Below are 20,993 nucleotides of genomic sequence, written 5' to 3'. Positions count from 1 at the left end.
TATCGAACCCACTCCCTTCTGCATGGCATGCAAGTGCCTCAGCTGTCTGAGCTATTGAGAAGAGGTGCAAGGCCTTGGTCTGAGAGGCATGTGTATCTCCTAGTGAAAATCCAAATTTCGATTTTACGATTTTACTGCACAGGTTATATATATATATTCATCTGTTATTTACAGCAAATCCATTTTCTTTCCATCATTTCAAGTACGTTTCAGAATGGGTTACAACACTCGAATTTCAATAACTGTGTTAGAATTCATTTGTGTATCTGTGTTCTGAATCTCTGACCATGCACAATATATTGTAGCTGAGAGTTTGAATGTTCAAGTGGGTCATTATTTTTTTCTGGTACTGTACAGTGGAGGAAATAAATGTTCAGCAGATCAACTATTTTCTGAGTCGAAGAATGCCACATTGTGCATGCTCTGGGCCTAAAGCCTTGGTTCATACGATGAAGGGATATTCGTTTCTCTTTTCTGTTTAAATATTACATATCTATGCTGAGGAGAAATTAAAACATGGGGGGGGGGGGAGGTACTATTTAAAATATGTATATAAATATACAGACGTAAACTGCTGTAGTTTTTGATAAAAACAAGCCTGAAATATGCAACTGAGTTTATGTTTATATGGGTAGATGACGAACAGTTAAGTAACCACCATTAGTAAAAAAAAAAAGTTTTACTTCATATGCATACTATCTGATCTGCAACAGACTGAAATTTTTATGGGTATTGGGAATACACTTCTTTTCTCTTCCTCATTCCATAAACCAATCCCACAATCAGTTTATGCAGTCAGCCAGTCTTGCTAGGCTTTTGCATGAGTTTGGAGTACAAGTCAGGCTCTTGAACTATTCTTGCAAGCAAATTGATGGCATCTTTTTGTTAGAATGAATAACAAATTGCCCTGATTTTGCAGGAGGATGATGATGATGATGATGAAGACGAAGAAGAAAACACTTTGAAGACTGATGGCAAATATGGCTGGGAAGAAGGTCAACCATTATTGAACATAAAATCTGAAGTAAAAGATGAGGTAAGTGGAAACATTCAGGATATATTTGATTGTATTGTGTTTATGTACATTCCATGGTATTTGTACATCGCTTCACATCTAGAATATGGAACATGTCAAAAATCTTAATAGTACTACAAAGTCTTAATAATAGTCAACAGTCTAGTTGAAATACTGTATATGCAAAAGAGTATTACAGTATACTAGTACAACACATGGGGTTAGTATTGATACTTAATACAAGACAGAAATATTTATGCAGCGTTGTTGAATGTCATAAATTCACCTACAGAATAGAAGACGTGAGAAATTAGATACTTCTTTAATTTGGGCTTAATTTGCAGAGATGTTGGATTATTTGGCAGTAATGTCATAGAAAAGTGTAGATCCTCTGATGTAATTGTAATATTAACTTTATTAAGGGTCATAATGTTGTGTCAGTATCTTCATAATTCCATACACAACTGTTTTAAGCAGAACGTCATGCTGTGTAGATTTTATTATCTTAAATTTGAGAATAAGGTGCTTAGGAAAATATTTGGGGCTAAGAGGGATGAAGTTACAGGAGAATGGAAAAAGTTACATAACACAGAACTGCATGCATTTTTTTCTTCACCTGACATAATTAGGAACATTAAATCCAGATGTTTGAGATGGACAGAGCATGTAGCACATATGGGCGAATCCAGAAATGCATATAGAGTGTTAGTTGGGAGACCGGAGGGAATAAGACCTTTGGGGAGGCCGAGATGTAGATGGGAGAATAATATTAATATGGGTTTGAGGGAGTTGGGATATGATGGTAGTGACTGGATTAATCTTGCGCATGATAGGGACTGATGGTGGGCTTATGTGAGGGCAGCAATGAACCTCTGAGTTCCTTAAAAGCCATATGTAAGTAAGTTTAACTAAAGATTAAAATGTAAGCTCAGAACCTAAATGAAGGTTTTGCCATGACCCTCTATCTTCGCCAGTGTGTTAAGACATTCAACTTCAAATTAATATGTAACACAAATCACACTCTGTGGGATGAGGGTGTCCAATATAATAAATTCTGATCATGCTCAATCCTCACCTTAAGTTAATGGCATTTCTTTACTCCAGAACTGTACTAGCAGTAAAAATAACATTTAAGTGGAGTAAATTCACAGTATATTTAGAAACATGAAATGAAATATTTGATATTTTTCTTTGTGTACTTATGTAATCGGGTAATCTTACATTTATTTATGTGTGTGTAATTTGCTATTAAAGGATTGCTTTATGTATAGATATGTATTTATAAAGAGTTGTGCAATTAAAATTGAATGAGCCACCGGCGTGGCTCAGTCGGTTAAGGCACTTGCCTGCTGGTCTTTAGTTGGGCTCGGGTGCATGTTCGATCCCCGCTTGGGCTGATACCTGGTTGGGTTTTTTTCCGAGGATTTCCTCAACCATAAGATGAATGCCAGGTAATCTATGGCGAATCCTCGGCCTCATCTCGTCAAATAGCATCTCGCTATCACCAATCTCATCGACGCTAAATAACCTCGTAGTTAATACAACGTCGTTAAATAATCAGTTAAAAAAATTGAATGAGGGGATTTTGGACAACAGATCAGATATGTCAAACCTTGTATTTAGAAACGAATATTTTTATGGAAACAATATTTTTACTACTGTGTTATGACTTATGGCATCATTGAAAACCTTGTTCAATTGAATAGCACCCAATAATTTTTTAATACCATCTGAAAGAACATATTTTTTTGTATCACTATGGAATACTTAATTTGTTTTATATGGAAGCATTATGGTTATGATTATTATGGGTCATTTTAATGGTTGATGTTCTTTGTTAATCCTTGTGTTATGAAAGTAGTTTTATTGATGAAATCAATATGAATAACAGAGAATGGCAGTCAATGCCTACAGTCCGCAGCATCTGACATTGTGATTTGTTGATTGTAATCACGAAACAAACACTGGTGGGGAATTGTAGGCACTTGAACTTAAATAGGTAATTGTTTGTTATGAGAAGTATCATATCTGAGGTATTAATACTAACTTTTCTCGAATACTCTGCTCATTTTTATTTTTCCGAAATATACAAGTAAAAAATACGGATGTGCTGCTTATTCGAAATAAAATTGACAACATTGCTCAATTTTCCTCTCGCGCAGCTTTTAAGGTGGTAGTATATGCCATTATCTTCCTCTGTAGGTATTTCAGTTGTTAACATTGTTAAATGACCTTTGAATTAGCAGTACATACGTCAAAATCAAGTTCAAGTGTAGTAAGTGTATAGTTCGTGCATCTTATATTTTCAATTCTGAAAATCAGTAGGCTACCACTAACAGTATGAGATTGTGGTCCTTTACTTGCAACGAAAAACTTAAAATTATCTTGGAGATTGTGATGCATGGTGTTAATGTTGCAGGATATCATGTAAATGGCTAATTAAGTCAGACAACTGACATGCATGGAGATTTTTTTTTGTTAAAATACCAATATTTTAAGTTCATTTGTGATTACCTAGAGCTGATGTTGAAGCACCAGTTTCCATCTATTCCTGCAGTGAATATGTGATATGCTCATTCTGGTATACTCTATTAGACTAGACGGCATTTCAGAAGATTGTCAGCTGCTATATGTGCTGTAGCATTTCTGGTATGTGATGTCACAAGCTTGTACAGTAGAACCAATCGGAATCAGTCTATAACAAGTACTTCCCGAGTTTGTTTGTTCACGTTGAGTGTTTCAGTACATTGAATAAGTAAAACATTTACTGTGTGTGTGTAAGATAAATAAATGGAAGAAGAGACTGTAAAAAGACAAGTACTGCACAGGCAGGCACGGAAAATAGTGTTTAAGGTGTATAATTATTTCAAAAAGTTGACGAGCAGAACACTGCCAGCCATCTTGATGCTAGCTGCAATGTTGCCAATGTGCAAGAAATGACTGCAGAAGCATGTGGTGTGGGATTGAGAACCTTGCAAAGAATATTGTTAGTGAAGGAAAGAGGGTTTGTTTGGTGTCATGCTTACAGTAATCAACGGCTAAGGTCATTATTGTCTTTTGATAATTTAAATTCTCTCCTGCACTATTTGTATTGCATGTGCATGTGAAGTACGATGTGGCAATGTTGTACGCTGCCTTGCTTTCTCTATCTGTCTCTCTCGACGCAAATGCTAGCAGACTACCGCCTTCCGAATTGCCGTCGACTCTAGTACTATATAATTATTTTACAAGACTAACATCAAATGAAGTATTTTATATATAAATAAAAATAATATTATTAATAATTATCATTATATTGACATTTGCTTGCAAATAGGATGGGTTTGAAATACATCCTGTTCCAGGATAAAATTTATTTATTTATTTATTGTTAATAGAACTGTATTTGTGTTCAGTTGTTTTTAATTTGTCGTGAATACATTTGTTGAAAGTTTTATTGTTTTTAATTTGCGGTTTTTTTATTAATATTTTTAATGCGATGCGCAGGTTATTTGAGGGCATGGTGTATTCGAGCTTTCTCATCTACCACACTTGATGAATATGGTTGCTTTGATCACGTTCGGTAATAATGACTTCACCAGCAGCTGAGTTCGATTGTACAGCTTCAGAGGGCTTAGGTTACATAGCAACATTATTGGTGCACCAATCTTCAACACTTGTGCATGGGGTCTGGGACAGGAAGTTAAACTTGGTTGGGTAGTTGGTTGCATCATCTTGATTAAGATAGTATCTATGGACTTGAACATCATTTCGGGAGCCTGGAACATGTTCAAAATGTTGCTTGATCATTTTTTGGTTCAAAGATCGATATCTTATAAAGCCAAAATCTGTCTGTTGTGAAAATGTTTTCATATTGGGGTAAACTTCTGAAATAAGATTGATAGATGGAGCAGTTTTGCAAATAGAAGAAGGAAGTTCTATTTCTTTGTTGACATTGGTCATAGTACCTTTTCCTGTTTTCAACAAAAATATTTATAAATTCTTGTGTGAGGGAATTGCTTTTCAGTTGAGCTCTCACATTGACTGTCGGTGAGAATTTCTTCACATGAAACCAGAGGACTGAATGCATTTACTCCATCAGCCCTTGTTCCCTTTGTGATGACAAATAGAGTCTGATGAAAATCCCCATCATCACTCTGATCTGATATCTTAAGCATTCCATTTAATGCTTCATCAGCTTTGTTATTTGCCATACAATGAGAACCCAGTTTTGAAGTGCGTTTTGTCCTATTACTGTTTTTAGATGTCATCGGCTTAAGGCTGATTCACAATAAACTGAGAACGGAAATGACAATGAGAACGGGAATGGAAATAATGTTAAAATATATGTATTTAAATGTGTGTATTCACGATAGTTAATTGTAAATGCTCACATTTAAATACATTTATTTTAACAATATTTCCGTTCTCGTTCTTGTTGTCATTTCCGTTCCTGGTTTATTGTGAACCAGCCTTTACTCTAAAAAACCCTGTAAGTCGAGTTTTTATCGAATATCAAAATCTATGTATATTTTCAAAATGCGTCTGCTGGTAACATCTCATAGGTGTGCATAGTTTCTATATTTTATAAATGAGTACCTCTGTGGAAAAAGGTTGGATGTATCATGTTGCCCAAGTGTTACATCCAACCTTATTCCACAGATGTACCCAAATAACAGCTAACAGTTGTTAGCTGTTTCCTTAAATGCAGTTACGAGGCTTTTAAAGTAAGCCAACGATATGCCACATAGGGCTGTCGTAGTCCAGGTTGATACGAATTTTGAAATGAAATGAGCAGTCTTTCCACTGAGAAGCAACGTTACCACTATACTGGAGAGCAATCTTGCCATCACATTGGATTTTGCTCAGTATTAAATTAATTCGAAACATTTTTCCAGTACCTCCAGTTGCTTCCGTGAAAAACATTTTTTCTGATTTGGTGTTGATGCTATTTACAGCTTGAGTGTAAATATATTTTTGAACTGAGCCATTTTGAAAAAAAAAAAACTATAGATAGTCTTTGTGGCATATTCTTCATTCAGAACGTTATCATTGGGGACCTGATGTATTGGTGAACCATAATTCACCATGGGATTGCTACCAATGGTGAAAACACAGTCTTGTAGATATAGAAGGCAACAGTTTTCTATGTCAGTACAGTGTTCATTGATGTTCACATCTGGTAGGCATCTTCTCAGATTCCGCATCAGTCCTCAGAATTTTTTTTTTTTTTTTTTTTTAAATATATAATTGAAAAGTATTTGAATGCTATGAATGCTCAGTTTAACAGCACTGTCGCTGATTGAAGCTTCGTGCAGTGTATCGACTCAATGAGTGTCATCTTCAAGTAGATGGTGAGCTCTGCTTTCTGCTTGATAACTTGGGAAAGCAACACCATCCACTGACTTCAGTTCATTGAACGATGCCTGTCCTTGGACAGAATGGAGCAATAATCGAAGATAATAGCTTTCTTTATTATTGCGGCGTATTGTATAAACTCTGCCAATTGCTTGTTGTAAATACCCGGAATCTCATTGACGGGTACACTGCGTTTCCTTCTGTTAAAGACTCCTCTTTGCTTGTTGAACATGTAAGACCCGGTTCACACGAGCGGAATGTCTGCGGAACGGCAGTCGTGCGGTGGCTGCACCATTCTGAGGCCACACGAGTGGACGGAAGGATTTGAAGTGGACAGTCGTCATAGATGCTAATCACCGTGCAGTACTAGTGTACTTTGAAATGCAATTATTGATAAGAAAAGTAAAGATGAAGACATTGAGTACATCCAATGGTCAACAGTCCTTTATTACAAGGAACTTTTCATGTGTTGTTTAACTAGTTGCGCAAGGAGGAATCAGTTTATTTTAATTAACTTCAAAATGACATTTCCTAGCTTCAATGAATTTTATTGTATCATACTCTGAAAAATGCCTTCAGAAAGAATATATTAACGTAAGATTGGCTATACCTCCAATAGAATGCTTTCTATAACATTTATGGTAAATTAATGCCAATAGTTGTATGCATTCAATTGTTGAAATGAATAAGTAATAAGTGTATTTAATTTCGTATTCACTTTGGAGAAAATATATTACCGGTACTTTAGTAGAAGGGGATTAGAAGGAATTATCAATAATAAATAGAGTTTACTGGAATGAAATATGTTAAAATTACAGTTTGTTTTATTTTCAGAAACTGAAATGTTATCATTGTTATCACTTTTTATTAATAAGTACATAGAGAAATTAATGAAGTAAAAGGTAAATGCCATAAATTAAAATAATTTATGTATTATTGTATAGGCTTATGCGAGAAATATTTGACAAGCACTATTTATTAACACATTTCCTTTCTGAGTCAGAATGTTCCAAGAAAGTGAGAAACAGTACACAACAAATTTCATACCATGCTGAACGTTTTTCGTTTCTGTCCTTGTACTCTGCATTCTGAATGTCCTAAATATATAGCCTTTTCTCATTCTCGATCACCTCAACGTCAACTTTCTCTACATCTATATCACTCATCGAATACAATCACAATGTGCAATGCACCACTACAAGTTAAAAAAAAATGCAACAGCCAGTACTACAATACACATGTGATATGTCGACTGCGACTCAAGCAGACGTTACAGAGGGTTTTTCTCGGGGTACTCCCATTTCCCTCTATCATTCCTCAAACACTCTCCACTTTCCCCTCATCTATCATTTGCAATAGTAAAAGGGCTTACGGATTTCCGATGCTGATACAGGAAGGGTTTGGGACTCATATAGGATGCCTATCTGTCAGCCGACGATGACAGGAAGGGCTTGGGACTCCGGCCCCTGAGACTTATCAGGCTACTTGTCCGTGAAATGGGACCTAGCTCTATTAGGGACTGATGCAGGATGGCCCACCTGTCAGCATCAGATTCACGAATGTCACTCAGGCCACCTGTCAGATTTGCACAATCGTCGCATATAGGCCTATAGACACAAAGGGCCAAAGCATACCTAAGGTATCGAGTCCAGCTCTCGTAAAAACCAAGATATGTCGTCTGGACACTTGCCGCCGAACTGCCGCTTCCGCTCGTGTGAGTGATACAATATAATTCAATAGCCCATAGCGAACTTGTGGCCACTGTGCGGCGTCCGTTTTGCTATGGGCGATGTGGCTGGCATGCGGAGACGTTCTGCTGCCGCAGACTGTCCGTCCTGTGTGAACTGCTACATTTAAATTAGTGTGCCATAGAAAATGGTGCGGCCGCCGCGCGGCTGCCATTCCGCTCGTGTGAACCGGGACTAATAGATGGGGACATCCTCGTATAGCAGAGTCTAAGCAAAATTGTTTTCCTGACAAAGAAAAATGTCATGAGCGATGTTCTCATCTTCTCTACCTTTTCTCTCACATTTGTGGGCCCATCATTAGTGTTATCAAAATTGTTTTCCTGACAAAGTTAGAAAAATGTCATGAGCGATGTTCTCATCTTCTCTAACCTTTCTCTCACATTTGTGGGCCCATCATTAGTGTTATCAAAATTGTTTTCCTGACAAAGTTTGAAAAATGTCATGAGTGATGTGTTCATCAGATTCTCTACCTTTTCTCTCACATTTGTTGGCCCATCATTGTCCATTCTCGAGATAAACATTCAAGTGAAGAACAGGAGAAAATTGCTCATGAACCACTTCTGAAGTGATCATATATCATCCAGTTTAATACCTCATCACTTCATGTTCATTTTTGAGGTCAAAATTTGCTTAGTCTCTTCCTTATTCATTCAGGCCCTACTTGCATATCTATTTTATCAAACTGCCGCTGCTGCAAAACTCCATGTTTATGTGTGTTTGGAATGTTATTTCACAGTACAGCTAAATAAGGAATGATCCAGCATTTGTCGATCTCAGTGTGTTTCTGTGACATCTGATGGAAGCATTATATCCTCCATCTAATGCCAGAATGCATGTGGGTTTGATAATTATTATATTTTTTTGAGTTGGTTATTTAACGACGCTGTATCAACTACGAGGTTATTTAGCGTCGATGAGATTGATGATAGCGAGATGATATTTGGCGAGATAGGCCGAGGATTCGCCATAGATTATCTGGCAGTCACCTTACGGTTGGGAAAAACCTCGGAACAGGACGAATAGAAGAAAAAGTGTACTCACTTCTATGCTTTCCCATTGTCGGTGGTGGACCTGACAACTAGTGGCGCTTCAATCGCTAGGCTCCATCTGTTGTCTGAAGTCAGACACCTCGAAAATATATTTCTCGCGCGTTTAATGATGAAAGTTGCTAGGGATTGTTAATATGCTTTGTTGTTGAGAGTTATGTAGATGTCTTCAATTTGTTGTGCTTTGAATTAACCAGTAACAAAAGAATATTGTGTGGTGGTTTACAAAATAATTACAAAAATTCCGTACTGTTTTGTTCCGGGTTATAGATCGGAATACAGTAGAAATAGTGTAACAAGACATTTTTCATTTCCCAAAGAAAAAGATGAGTTTGGAAAGTGGGCCAGAGTGATTCGGCGGAAAGATAGGCAGCTTTCGGTAAATAACCGATCAGACTGTTTTAATATAAAACGTCATAAGATAGAAATACCGCGAGTGCGGTAGACATTGCTAGAAACTCTGAAACGAAAAGTGATGATGAACTACTCACATCGTTTGTGAACCAAATTCGAACATTAGCGCGAAATGTGGAATTACTCAACAAGACAATTAAGAAGTTTGTAGAAACTTGTATAAAAGAAAAAAAAAATGTTATTCATGAAAAAATACATGGTCAATACTGGGAAAGTACTGTGCCCGAGTTGGTGAATACCACTCCTGCTGCATTGATTGACATATGTTTAGTGTATTATGTGGCTGGTTATGTCGTAAATCATTCCTTTAAGTTTATTGCGTGTACCCTCTGTGCCCTTCGACAGGAATGTAATAGTTCTAAACATTGTGCAGCTCTCACCCAAATCAAAGACTACGGCTCAGATAGGAACATCAGTTTTTTTTTTAACTCATCCCCCCCAAGCTGTGTATGACGTATTTATTCAAACAGAATTGAAAATTAAAGAAAAGATTAGCTCAGCAATTGCAATGTGGGATGACATCTATCTTGATGCTCTTTCGATCCAGTCTTCGGGAGCAGGTTGTTGCAGAGAACACATCATCGATATTATTCCTAAATTAGTCTACCACTATTTAAAGTGCTGATTCTTCTTCAGGACAAAGTAAATCCGAAGATTTTTTACAAGCTCGTAAATCCGTCAAGTCATCTCGCAAACTCTAAAAAGATAGCAGGCAACTAATCATGGTGAGCAATTTAATTCATTTATAGGCACGTAAAATATCATTCAGCTCTTTATTTACTAGCATTTCGTAGGTTTTTTTGTCCCTGAATTCGCAACTTGTTACGAAAAGATTATTTAAATATTGAACTTATAATTGCTTTCACAACATTTCAGATCCCATTGTATTTTCTGTTACGAACGTTCATAATAGTAATACCTCATAGAAGACTATTAATTATGAATAAGAGACTATAAAGGTATTTCTTAAGTTACGAATAGCTGGGTTAAATGGAAGAAATTCGCTTTTAAAAAGGACTACATTCAGTGTAACAAATACTGTGAATTCCTTCTGAGTCCGCTCTTAGCAGTAACAGCTTCGCGTTGCGGCAGATCTGTATAAACTCACAGAGTGCGTACAATATTTCTTCTATTCGTCCTGGAAAGAAACCCAACCAGGTAATCAGCCCAAGCGGGGATTGAACCCGTGCCCGAGCGCAACTTCAGACCGGCAGGCAAGCGCCTTAACTGACTGAGCCATGCCGGTGGTGGTTTGATAATTATGTGGTATAGAAAATTTATTTATCTCGTTAAATATCTGTATTATCAAAATTTTGTATAGAATGAAACTTGTTGGATATATTTTTTTTAAGAAACTTTGTTATTCTCTTAAAAATCATTAATAAGCAAGAGTATTCGACTAACTTACTTCATGCTGGCCACCTCATAATCCATCTTTTAAAGAAAATATTTAGAATGCCATATAGCTAAAATCTAAGTGTGATCTAACTTATTGGTACATACCAATTTTCATAGCAATCAGTTCAGCCATTATGAAATGAAAAGGTAACAAACATACAGGCAGATATATAAACAAAAATTTCAAAAATGCGATTTTCGGTTTCAGGATAGTTTATTATACATGTTAACACCAAAAATTTAGGTTACATTTCGAGTCCACTGTTAGTCATCTTAGAACTAGTGAGGTTCTTGGGTTGTTGGTTTCTGGGCTTCTGCCGCATTGTCTCGGTTGCTGGAGCTGACATTTCGACCCTCTTGCTGTGGCTGTCTTCAGAGCTGTGAATAAGTTGTGTTTGCAGTGTTGCCAACTCTTTTTTTAAAAACCCACTATGAAACAGTGCAGAAACTGCTAAATTGCTATATCGTCCATGTAAAATGAGATTATTTTGCCACTGTGAGTATTAAAAATACCCGCTAAATCCCTATATCAGCAATACCAATTTTATAAATTTTACCTGCGAAACTAATATTGAAAAACGCCAGATTTAGCGGAAAAGACTCTGAATTGGCAACACTGTGTGTCCATCATAGGGGTGTTTATATAGATGCTCCTGCTTGTCGCTGATTGGTTAGTTGGTTCTTCTCTCTCTCTCTTGGTCATTCATTCTCTGTATGCAGTCCATCACTGGTGTTAAGCAGTTGAAACAGACTTCTGCACACGCCGTTGTGTCATAAACCATCATCTTTCTTGATGTTGTTAAGGTGTTTTATAATTTCAATCGCTTCTTTAATTAGTCTGTAATATTTCTTTTTCTTCTTTGCCCAATATTTTGACGTCGAAATTGATGGCATGACCTGTGTCTGCTGAATATTGTGCTATGACCGATTTTCATGACTGGGAAGGTTTGACCCTCATAAGTTTGTCTCACATCTGATAATGTCCGCATAATCTCAATCACTTCTTTTTTATTTCTTTCTTTTCTGTTCAATATTTTGACAGTCAGAATTGATGGCGTGACCTTTGTCTGCTGAATGTTGTGCTATGGCTGACTTTTCATAATAGCCATATGACAGTCATAAGCTCGTCTCACATCTGATGCCCGTTTGTTCCTTGGGTAGTTGTTGGATGGTGTTTTTACTCCGGCTGCAATGCCCTGTATTGGTATCCTTGTGTGGCTTCGGCAAAATTTTTTTAGCAAATAGGAATATCTGTGGTTACATCTGGTTACGTCCAGTTGTTTCAACGAAATAGATCGTCACATGGGGGGTTTATATAGCTGCTTCTATGTTTCTGCCAGTCAGTGATTGGTTGGTTCTCCCCTCCCCCCCAATCCTTCCCCGTGGTTGGTCCGTAAGTTGTCCAATCTCTGTGTGCAGTCCATCACAGGTTTTGTAGGATTGGAACAGACTTCTTCATTAGCTCTTGAGTTGTAAACCATCGTCCTTCTTGATGTTGTTAGGGTGTTTTATAATCTCGATCGCTTCTTTAATTAGTCTGTTGTATTTCTTTTCTTTTCTGTCCAATATTTTGACATTGTCGAGATCGATGGCATGGCCTGTGTCTGCTGAATGTTATGCTATGACTGATTTTTCATAAGGGCCATATTTGCGGAGCCAGATATGTTTCTTTCTCCTTTCTTCCACAGTGCGACCAGTCTGACTGATGTGCACTAGTTTGCAGGAGCAGGGGATGTTGTATATTCCTGCAGAATGAAGGTATGGAAGTTTGTTCTTCACCTGTATCAAGGACTGTAAGATTTTGTTGGGTGCGTTATATAATGTCTTGATATCTCTTTTCCTCAGCTGTTTCCCTATACTGTCTGTGACACCTTTTACATAGGGAAGGAAAACCTTGTATTTCTTCTTATTTTCGGGTTCGGGGTCATCTTTCATTGGTGAACTTCTATGTATAGACTTGAATATGGTCTTAGAATTATATCCGTTGTCTCTAGAAAGTTTTACGTAGGAGGTTTAGTCCCCCCTGGAGGTTCTTGGCATCGCATATTCTATATAAACACCCCTGTGATGGACACAACTTATCCACAGCTCTGAAGACGGCCACATCGAGAGAGTCGAAATGTCAGCTCCAACAACCGAGACGACACGTCAGAAGCAGGGAAACCAACAACCCATGGACACCAGCCGCTGTAACCTAACGCCAACACTTAGTGAGGTCCTTGTTTGTTTCCAGTTTCTTCTGGAGTTGCTTTGGTAGTGGGTGCATTTGTGTTTTATGGTGTAGTGTCAAATAGGGTGTGTGTTCTGAAATTTAATTGTGTATTGAGGATATGTTGTGGGTGTGTTGATTTTGTGTGTCAGTATATTTTGTACTGTTCTATCATATTATATTTGTGGTGCAGTGAAAGTAGTCCAATTAGTTTCAGTTTAACATTAGAAAGTTATACAGTGGACACTTTTTAATTCGAACTCAAAGGGGAATGTAAAAAACTTCAAATTATCGAAACTTCGAATTAACAAAAAAACACTTTATTTTGCAAAATAGTGTGCCCTGAAATAAATTTATTTCATACAAATACTATAATTACCATGCAATGCAACTCACCCTTTTAATTTCCATATTTTATCCATAAAAAGTGTAGTCCTAGTAGCGTGACACAGTGTTTAAAGCACTTGAGTACAAGACAAACAATCAGTAGAAAATAAAAACATAAATCTATCACTAGAAAAACTGGTGTACACTCCATGTTTTGACATTGTACATAAAACGAGTCACTGAAACATTCCTATCAAGTGAAGGTTTTAAGTTCACTGAATTTTGTACTGCACGTACACTGAAAGTACTTCGTTATTTCCAGTTCTTGGGCGATGAGGGAGGGGTGGGTGTCTACCTGAAGAAACGAAGCGCTGGACAATAAGGTAGAGTTCGTTTGCCAGTAGTCACAGTCTAACGGAAATTCAACAATAAGCAACTAGGAATGCGGAAACTAGAAGATGGATTCTTGGAAATTTTAACTGAGATGTACATGAACCATATTTCGACTTTTATAACATTCAGAATACTTTTTTCATAATGAAAAAATTAAATTGTTCCTTCGAATTATCCAAATGGTGACTTCAAAACTTCGAATTAAACGTAACTTTTTTACGTTATTTTAAATAGGAGTTTCAAGGGGATTGTACTTTTATTCGAATTGCCCAATAATTCGAATTATCGAATGTCGAATTAACCAGCGTCCACTGTATCTATAACTAACACTTTTTTATTTACATGAATTCTCATTCTTGCATATTCTTTGAAATTTGGATTAAAATTGAATAAATGGCAACACTGTGAGAGGGTACAATAATAAGCTAACTCACTTCTAAACTGCAGTCAGACATAGGTTCGAATCTCACTTTGCCTGTTTATGTAGTTGGGATTTTCAGAGGTTTTTTCAAAACTGTAAGGCTAATGTCAGGTACTCCCATGGAAAGTTCTTGAACTCGTCTTACCAAATACTATTTTGCTACCATAAATTTCTTTAGTGCAAGAAAATAACGAAGTTGAAACAGTTTTGTTAAAATAGTCATTAAAAAAACAGCAAATTCATTTTTCAGAAGTACTGTACAATGCATATACGTACTCTCTCCACAGTGAAGTGGGTAGACAGGGTGTCTACTGGTAACAAAAGTAACCAAAAAGTAATTAATTTAAGTAGTTGGTAACGAATATAGTGAAATGTAACGAATTTAAAAGATTCAAATGATTGTGGATAACGAAATTATGCATATTGTTCTGCTTCACTTATTACTACCTTAGCTGCTGTAGTTGGTATTCAGCGATTACATTATGATAGTCTTATACAGCCTAGAAGGCTAGGAGAGATGTAGGCTGTGCATCCATTGAAATGAAAATCAGAGAATTTAAAAAACAAATCTGATGGCAGATTGTAAGATGACTAAAATACGATTTTTGTTTTTTTGTCGTGCTTATGAGTAATTATATTAAATTGTAACAACTAAAAGCAACTAATTTTTGTATGACATTTTCGGTAGACAGACACTGGCAACCTCTGTTAGATTGGTAACATGGACCTGCCATTAAAAAAAAAAAAATCTGTACTCTTCTTTGACGAATGTGTGAAAAAATGTTAAAAATGATTAATATCGCATTTGTCTATGCGGATGACGTGAATATGTTAGGAGAAAATCCACAAACGATTAGGGAAAACACGGGAATTCTACTTGAAGCAATAAAGAGATAGGTTTGGAAGTAAATCCCGAAAAGACAAAGTATATGATTATATCTTGTGACCAGAATATTGTACGAAATGGAACTATAAAAATTGGAGATTGATCCTTCGAAGAAGTGGAAAAATTCAGATATCTTGGAGCCACAGTAACAAATATAAATGACACTTGGGAGGAAATTAAACACAGAATAAATATGGGAAATGCGTGTTATTATTCGGCTGAGAAGCTTTTGTCATCTAGTCTGTTGTCAAAAAATCTGAAAGTTAGAATTTATAAAACAGTTATATTACCGGTTGCTCTGTATGGTTGTGAAACTTGGACTCTCACTTTGAGAAAGGAACAGAGATTAATGGTGTTTGAGAATAAGGAAAATATTTGTGGCTAAGAGGGATGAAGTTACAGGAGAATGGAGAAAGTTACACAACACAGAACTGCATGCATTGTATTCTTCACCTGACATAATTAGGAACATTAAATTCAACATTTGAGATGGGCAGGGCATGTAGCGAATCCAGAAATGCATATAGAGTGTTAGTTGGGAGGCCGGAGGGGATAAGACCTTTTGGGAGGCCGAGACGTAGATGGGAGGATGATAATAAAATGGATTTGTGGGAGGTGGGATATGATGGTAGAGACTGGATTAATCTTGCTCAGGACATAAACCGATGGCAGGCTTATGTGAGGGTGGCAATGAACCTCCGGGTTCCTTAAAAGCCATTTGTAACTAATTAAGTATGTAAGTAATGAAGTAGCTAGTTGAATATGACTGTCATCAAGCTATCAACAGACTTGGTGTTAGGGCCTAAGCTAGGAAAATGGAAGGTCAATTTGCAGTTGTGGTGCTAGAGTCAATATGCAGCTTGGTAGTAATATGAGTGAGAGATGCAGTGCTGCTACCATTTGATAACACATCTCATTTTGCAGTTGAATGCGGGACTAAGGGATATACTAAGGGCGGTGCGAGGTGTGGTGCTTCATTGTGGACGAAGCCTAATTCATTAATAAAACTGAAATTTCAATATTGTGTGATTTTGTACTATCCTGCTGGAAGTATCTGTACATTCGTTCTTCTTCGGTTAGGAACCTAAAGAAGGGTTCCCCTATTTCATTTTTATATCATGCTGTATTTGTTGTGTTGTCATAAAATGAAGACCATGTACAGTATGATGATTGATGGTAATCAGGGCAATGAAAAGGCAGATCAGATTGATAAACAGGCCTCAGGTCATATTTTTCCGAGATCCAAAATCTGCTGTTGCTGTCCCCTAAGTTAACATATTGTTTTCTGTTGTCCATTAGTGATGACAAATGGATTTTGGGTCTCGATACTGAACGTAAGATATGTTAGTTGTAGGAAGGTCATTGAATTCATTGCTACACTCCCTCTGTTGTAAGCCAAAGGACGTGACATTTTGTCCCTGAGAAGGGACCAAAAATTCACTGTATGGTAATGACTAATGAGATTTAATCAGTTTCCGTCATTTTTCTCTTGCTTTCCATTAGAGACTTGAATCATGGTTTTGCTGCTTTTTTCTGTCTAGTTTTAGGCAAGTTAAGAGATGGTCTTTGTTGATGATTTACATATAGTACAAAGTCTTTTGTGTATCACATCCTGTGAGATGTTCAGATAAGTAATTAATGATGCGGTTAAGAGACAGAATGCAACTACATCAGATCTTTTTGACATGTCAAAATATTGAGACTGAAAATAAATATTTACTTAAATTTTTCCCTCTGATTTCTTTGTTCCTAGTTTGTTGTTTTTAATTTCGAGTTTTTTTATGCTCTGAATTTTTGTAACTAACTGTTGTTTCCTGTGAGATTTGCATGATATTTTTGCTTCTTTTTTGGCAAGCATATCTGCCATTTTAATTCCACTCTCTGCATCAAAATCCACAGTTAATTCCCGATTTACCACGAAAATCGTCTGTAGCTGCATTTAGATTGGCAACAGGCCATGATTGTTTGGCCAAACACCTGCATAGAATTGGAATATATCAGTCCCCTAACTGCCCATTGTGCAACTCAAACCAAGAAATGGATTCGGAACACCTCAAAATCTGTGCTTCAGTGGCTGGTCATGATGATATCTTTGAAAAATATTGGAGTGCAAGAGGTCAAATGACTTTATTGTCAAATGCTTGGCATTAGAAAACAACAACAACAATTCCCACAATGCACAGTGGGCCAGATGTTAAATCTGACGAGAAAAAATTATAATGAAGTCACAAATGCATCGATAGGCATTACAAACTTACTTACTTACAAATGGCTTTTAAGGAACCCGTAGGTCATTGCCGCCCTCTCATAAGCCGCCATCGGTCCCTATCCTGTGCAAGATTAACCCACTCTCTATCATATCCCACCTCCCTCAAATCAAATTTAATATTATCCTCCCATCTACGCCTCGGCCTCTCCAAAGGTCTTTTTCCCTCCGATCTCCCAACTAACACTCTATATGCACTTCTGGATTCGCCCATACGTGCTACATGCCCTGCCCGTCTGGATTTAATGTTCCTAATTATGTTAGGTGAAGAATACAATGCATGCAGTTCTGCGTTGTCTAACTTTCTCCATTCTTCTGTAACTTCATCCCTCTTAGCCCCAAATATTTTCCTAAGAATCTTATTCTCAAACACCCTTAATCTCTGTTCCTCTCTCAAAGTGAGAGTCCAAGTTTCACAACCATATAGAACAACTGGTAATATAACTGTTTTATAAATCCTAACTTTTCAGATTTTTTGACAGCAGACAAAAGCTTCTCAACCATATAATAACAGGCATTTCCCATATTTATTCTGTGTTTAATTTCCTCCCGAGTTCATTTATATTTGTTACTGTTGCTCCAAGATATTTGAATTTTTCCACCTCTTCGAAGGATAGTTCTCCAATTTTTATTTTTCCATTTCGTGCAATATTCTGGCCACGAGACATAATCATATACTTTGTCTTTTCGGGATTTACATCCAAACCTATCTCTTTACTTGCTTCAAGTAAAATTTCAGTGTTTTCCCTAATCGTTTGTGGATTTTCTCCTAACATATCCACGTCATCCGCATAGACAAGAAGCTGATGTAACCTATAGGCATTACAAATATGTTATTAAAATTAATGTATACATGTATGTGACTAGATAAAGGTAAGAACAATACCAGAATGTAACTTGTTTCTTTAGTTATGATTTTATAAGAATATAAAAAATAACTTTATCACAATGCCTTAAAAGATAAAACTGGTATGACCAAAGCTTGTGTTAAACATTTCTAATAGTCATAATCATAATCACCACTGCCACTGTTGCCACCAAAAATTATGTGAGAAAAGAATTTAGGAAAAAAAACCATAGCTACCAAAAATTCAACATTTGAGTAATATTGAAAAATGTAACATTTTCACTCAACTTGTATAAGGAGATAATGTGGTTGGCATCGTGTCCTGACACTTTTTATCTCCAGAAAGGACCCATTGCTCAGTTTTCTAGTACACCGGGGACAGAACAACTAGAGGCTTCAGTGACGTCACTATAGAAGTGTCCACACAGCAGAATTGTTCGTTGAACTACAAACTGAAAACGTTGACCACTTACTTTCACTGAACCAGCTGCTCTCTCACAATACAATAACTTCTGTTCAGAAAATGTTTTGCAGATGAATGGTGCCATACCTGCTAGTGCGGGAGGAGGGGGTGGTCGCACCACTTAAAAATAACGGCCTCCAAGCTTCTAGATGTTCTGTCCCTGGTATAGTAGGCTGGGTGAATCTTGGTGATGTTCTGAAAGTTAGGATGATATGAAAATCCCGTCTTCATGTGGGCTTGAACTTGAACTGTTCTCTTTGTAGTCTGTCATCCTATCAGCAGAGCCAAGTTCTCTGTGTTACAATAAGACATTGTACTAAGTGAAAATATGTGAGTTGAAATTTATTATCTTGTTTTAAGGACGAGAGCCAAGATGTTCCTCACACATGGGTGGACTACATGAAGGAAGTGAAACAGAAACAAGAGGACATGGATACAGACAAGTGAGTGTGCTCTGGTGGCTGACTACAGTGTTAATACTGTTATTGCAAGTTATCTTGAACTTCCTGAGCGGGGACAGAGGGGCAGAGGGAAGGAAGTGCGTAATGTGGGTGGAGCCAACTGAGTTGTTTGTGCATGCTCCTCATCATAATCTCTTGTCAAGAAACATAGAGGTATTTCCTTCACTGCATACCGGTAGTGTTAACATGGAGCAGCAACCATAGGGTAGTAACTATGGTGAAATCACACCACCGTGGAGAAAAAGTAAAGCTGTTATCCACAGCGGAGAAAGAGAAATTATTGCAAATATAATTAAGTTTTGCGAGGAGGAAAAATTAAACAAATGTTTGCTGGAACCTCTTGATAAAGAATATGAGCGAGTGGCTAATCACTCTGGTAGAAGTATTAGTTCCGTGAGGAGAATTAAGAATAATATTGAATTACAACCAAATGAACCTCATACTACTCCGGGAAAGAATAGGTATGTAATGTTTAGAAAGTATTGCAATAATAGTTATGTACAATAGTGTGTGTACTGTGAGCGACATAATGAATTACTGTTGTAAGTTATTATTTTGTTATAGTTCTACAAAACATTATTTCATTCCAGAATTAGGACTTGTGTAAAGTTGAAGTGGACGACTTCGATCAACATGTCATTCGGGATACAATTGAAGAATTCTGTCTTGTTCAGAAAGTAGTACCTACGATTAAGAAGATAATTCCGAATGGATGATGCCATTGACGAAATAATAATTAATTTTGGACCGAGTGATGATGGCAGCAATGATAGCGATATGGATTGTGTATAATTATAAATTAATGTAAATTCAAATAATACTTACTTACTTATTGGCTTTTAAGGAACCCGGAGGTTCATTGCCGCCCTCACATAAGCCCGCCATTGATCCCTATCCTGAGCAAGATTAATCCAGTCTCTATTATCATATCCCACCTCCCTCAAATCCACTTTAATATTATCTTCCCATCTACGTCTCGGCCTCCCCAAAGGTCTTTTTCCCTCCAGCCTCCCAACTAACACTCTATATGCATTTCTGGATTCGCCCATATGTGCTACATGCCCTGCCCATCTCAAACGTCTGGATTTAATGTTCCTAATTATGTCAGGTGAAGAATACAATGCATGCAGCGCTGCGTTGTATAACTTTCTCCATTCTTCTGTAACTTCATCCCTCTTAGCCCCAAATGTTTTCCTAAGAACCTTATTCTCAAACACCCTTAATCTCTGTTCCTCTCTCAAAGTGAGTGCCCAAGTTTCACAACCACACAGAACAACTGGTAATATAAATTCTAACTTTTAGATTTTTTGACAGCAGACTAGATGACATCAACCGAATAATAACAGGCATTTCCCATATTTATTCTGCGTTTAATTTCCTCCCGACTGTCATTTATATTTGTTACTGTTGCTCCAAGATATTTGAATTTTTCCACCTCTTCGAAGGATAAATCTCCAATTTTTATATTTCCATTTCGTATAATATTCTGGTCACGAGACATAATCATATACTTAGTCTTTTTGGGATTTACTTCCAACCCTATCGCTTTACTTGCTTCAAGTAGAATTCCCTTGTTTTCCCTAATCGTTTGTGGATTTTCTCCTAACATATTCACGTCATCCGCATAGAAAAGAAGCTGATGTAACCCGTTCAATTCCAGACCCTCGTGGGTCTGTTATCCTGAACTTTCCTAATGGCATATTCTAGAGCGAAGTTAAAAAGTAGAGGTGACAATGCATCTCCCTGCTTTAGCCTGGAGTGA

General features: G+C 37.0%; 1 protein-coding gene across 6 annotated transcripts in view; it reads left to right on the top strand.

The window, feature by feature from the left end:
- Positions 1 to 20,993, top strand: part of LOC138694322 (zinc finger protein 260-like) — a 72,504-nt gene that overhangs the window by 30,168 nt on the left and 21,343 nt on the right. For 2 of the 6 annotated variants that reach the window (XM_069817930.1, XM_069817931.1), the window contains exons 5-6: positions 920 to 1,036; positions 19,131 to 19,213. In XM_069817930.1, coding sequence (XP_069674031.1) covers positions 920 to 1,036; positions 19,131 to 19,213 — 200 coding nt within the window. Of the gene's footprint in view, positions 1 to 919; positions 1,037 to 13,046; positions 13,174 to 19,130; positions 19,214 to 19,821; positions 20,064 to 20,993 lie in introns of those variants that run through there. The other 4 variants (XR_011330897.1, XR_011330898.1, XM_069817932.1 and 1 more) reach the window with 4 other exon arrangements.

Source organism: Periplaneta americana, chromosome 2 (genome assembly GCF_040183065.1).
Source record: "Periplaneta americana isolate PAMFEO1 chromosome 2, P.americana_PAMFEO1_priV1, whole genome shotgun sequence".
NCBI classification, from domain to species: domain Eukaryota; kingdom Metazoa; phylum Arthropoda; class Insecta; order Blattodea; family Blattidae; genus Periplaneta; species Periplaneta americana.
This window is presented reverse-complemented; position numbering and strand designations above follow the sequence as displayed.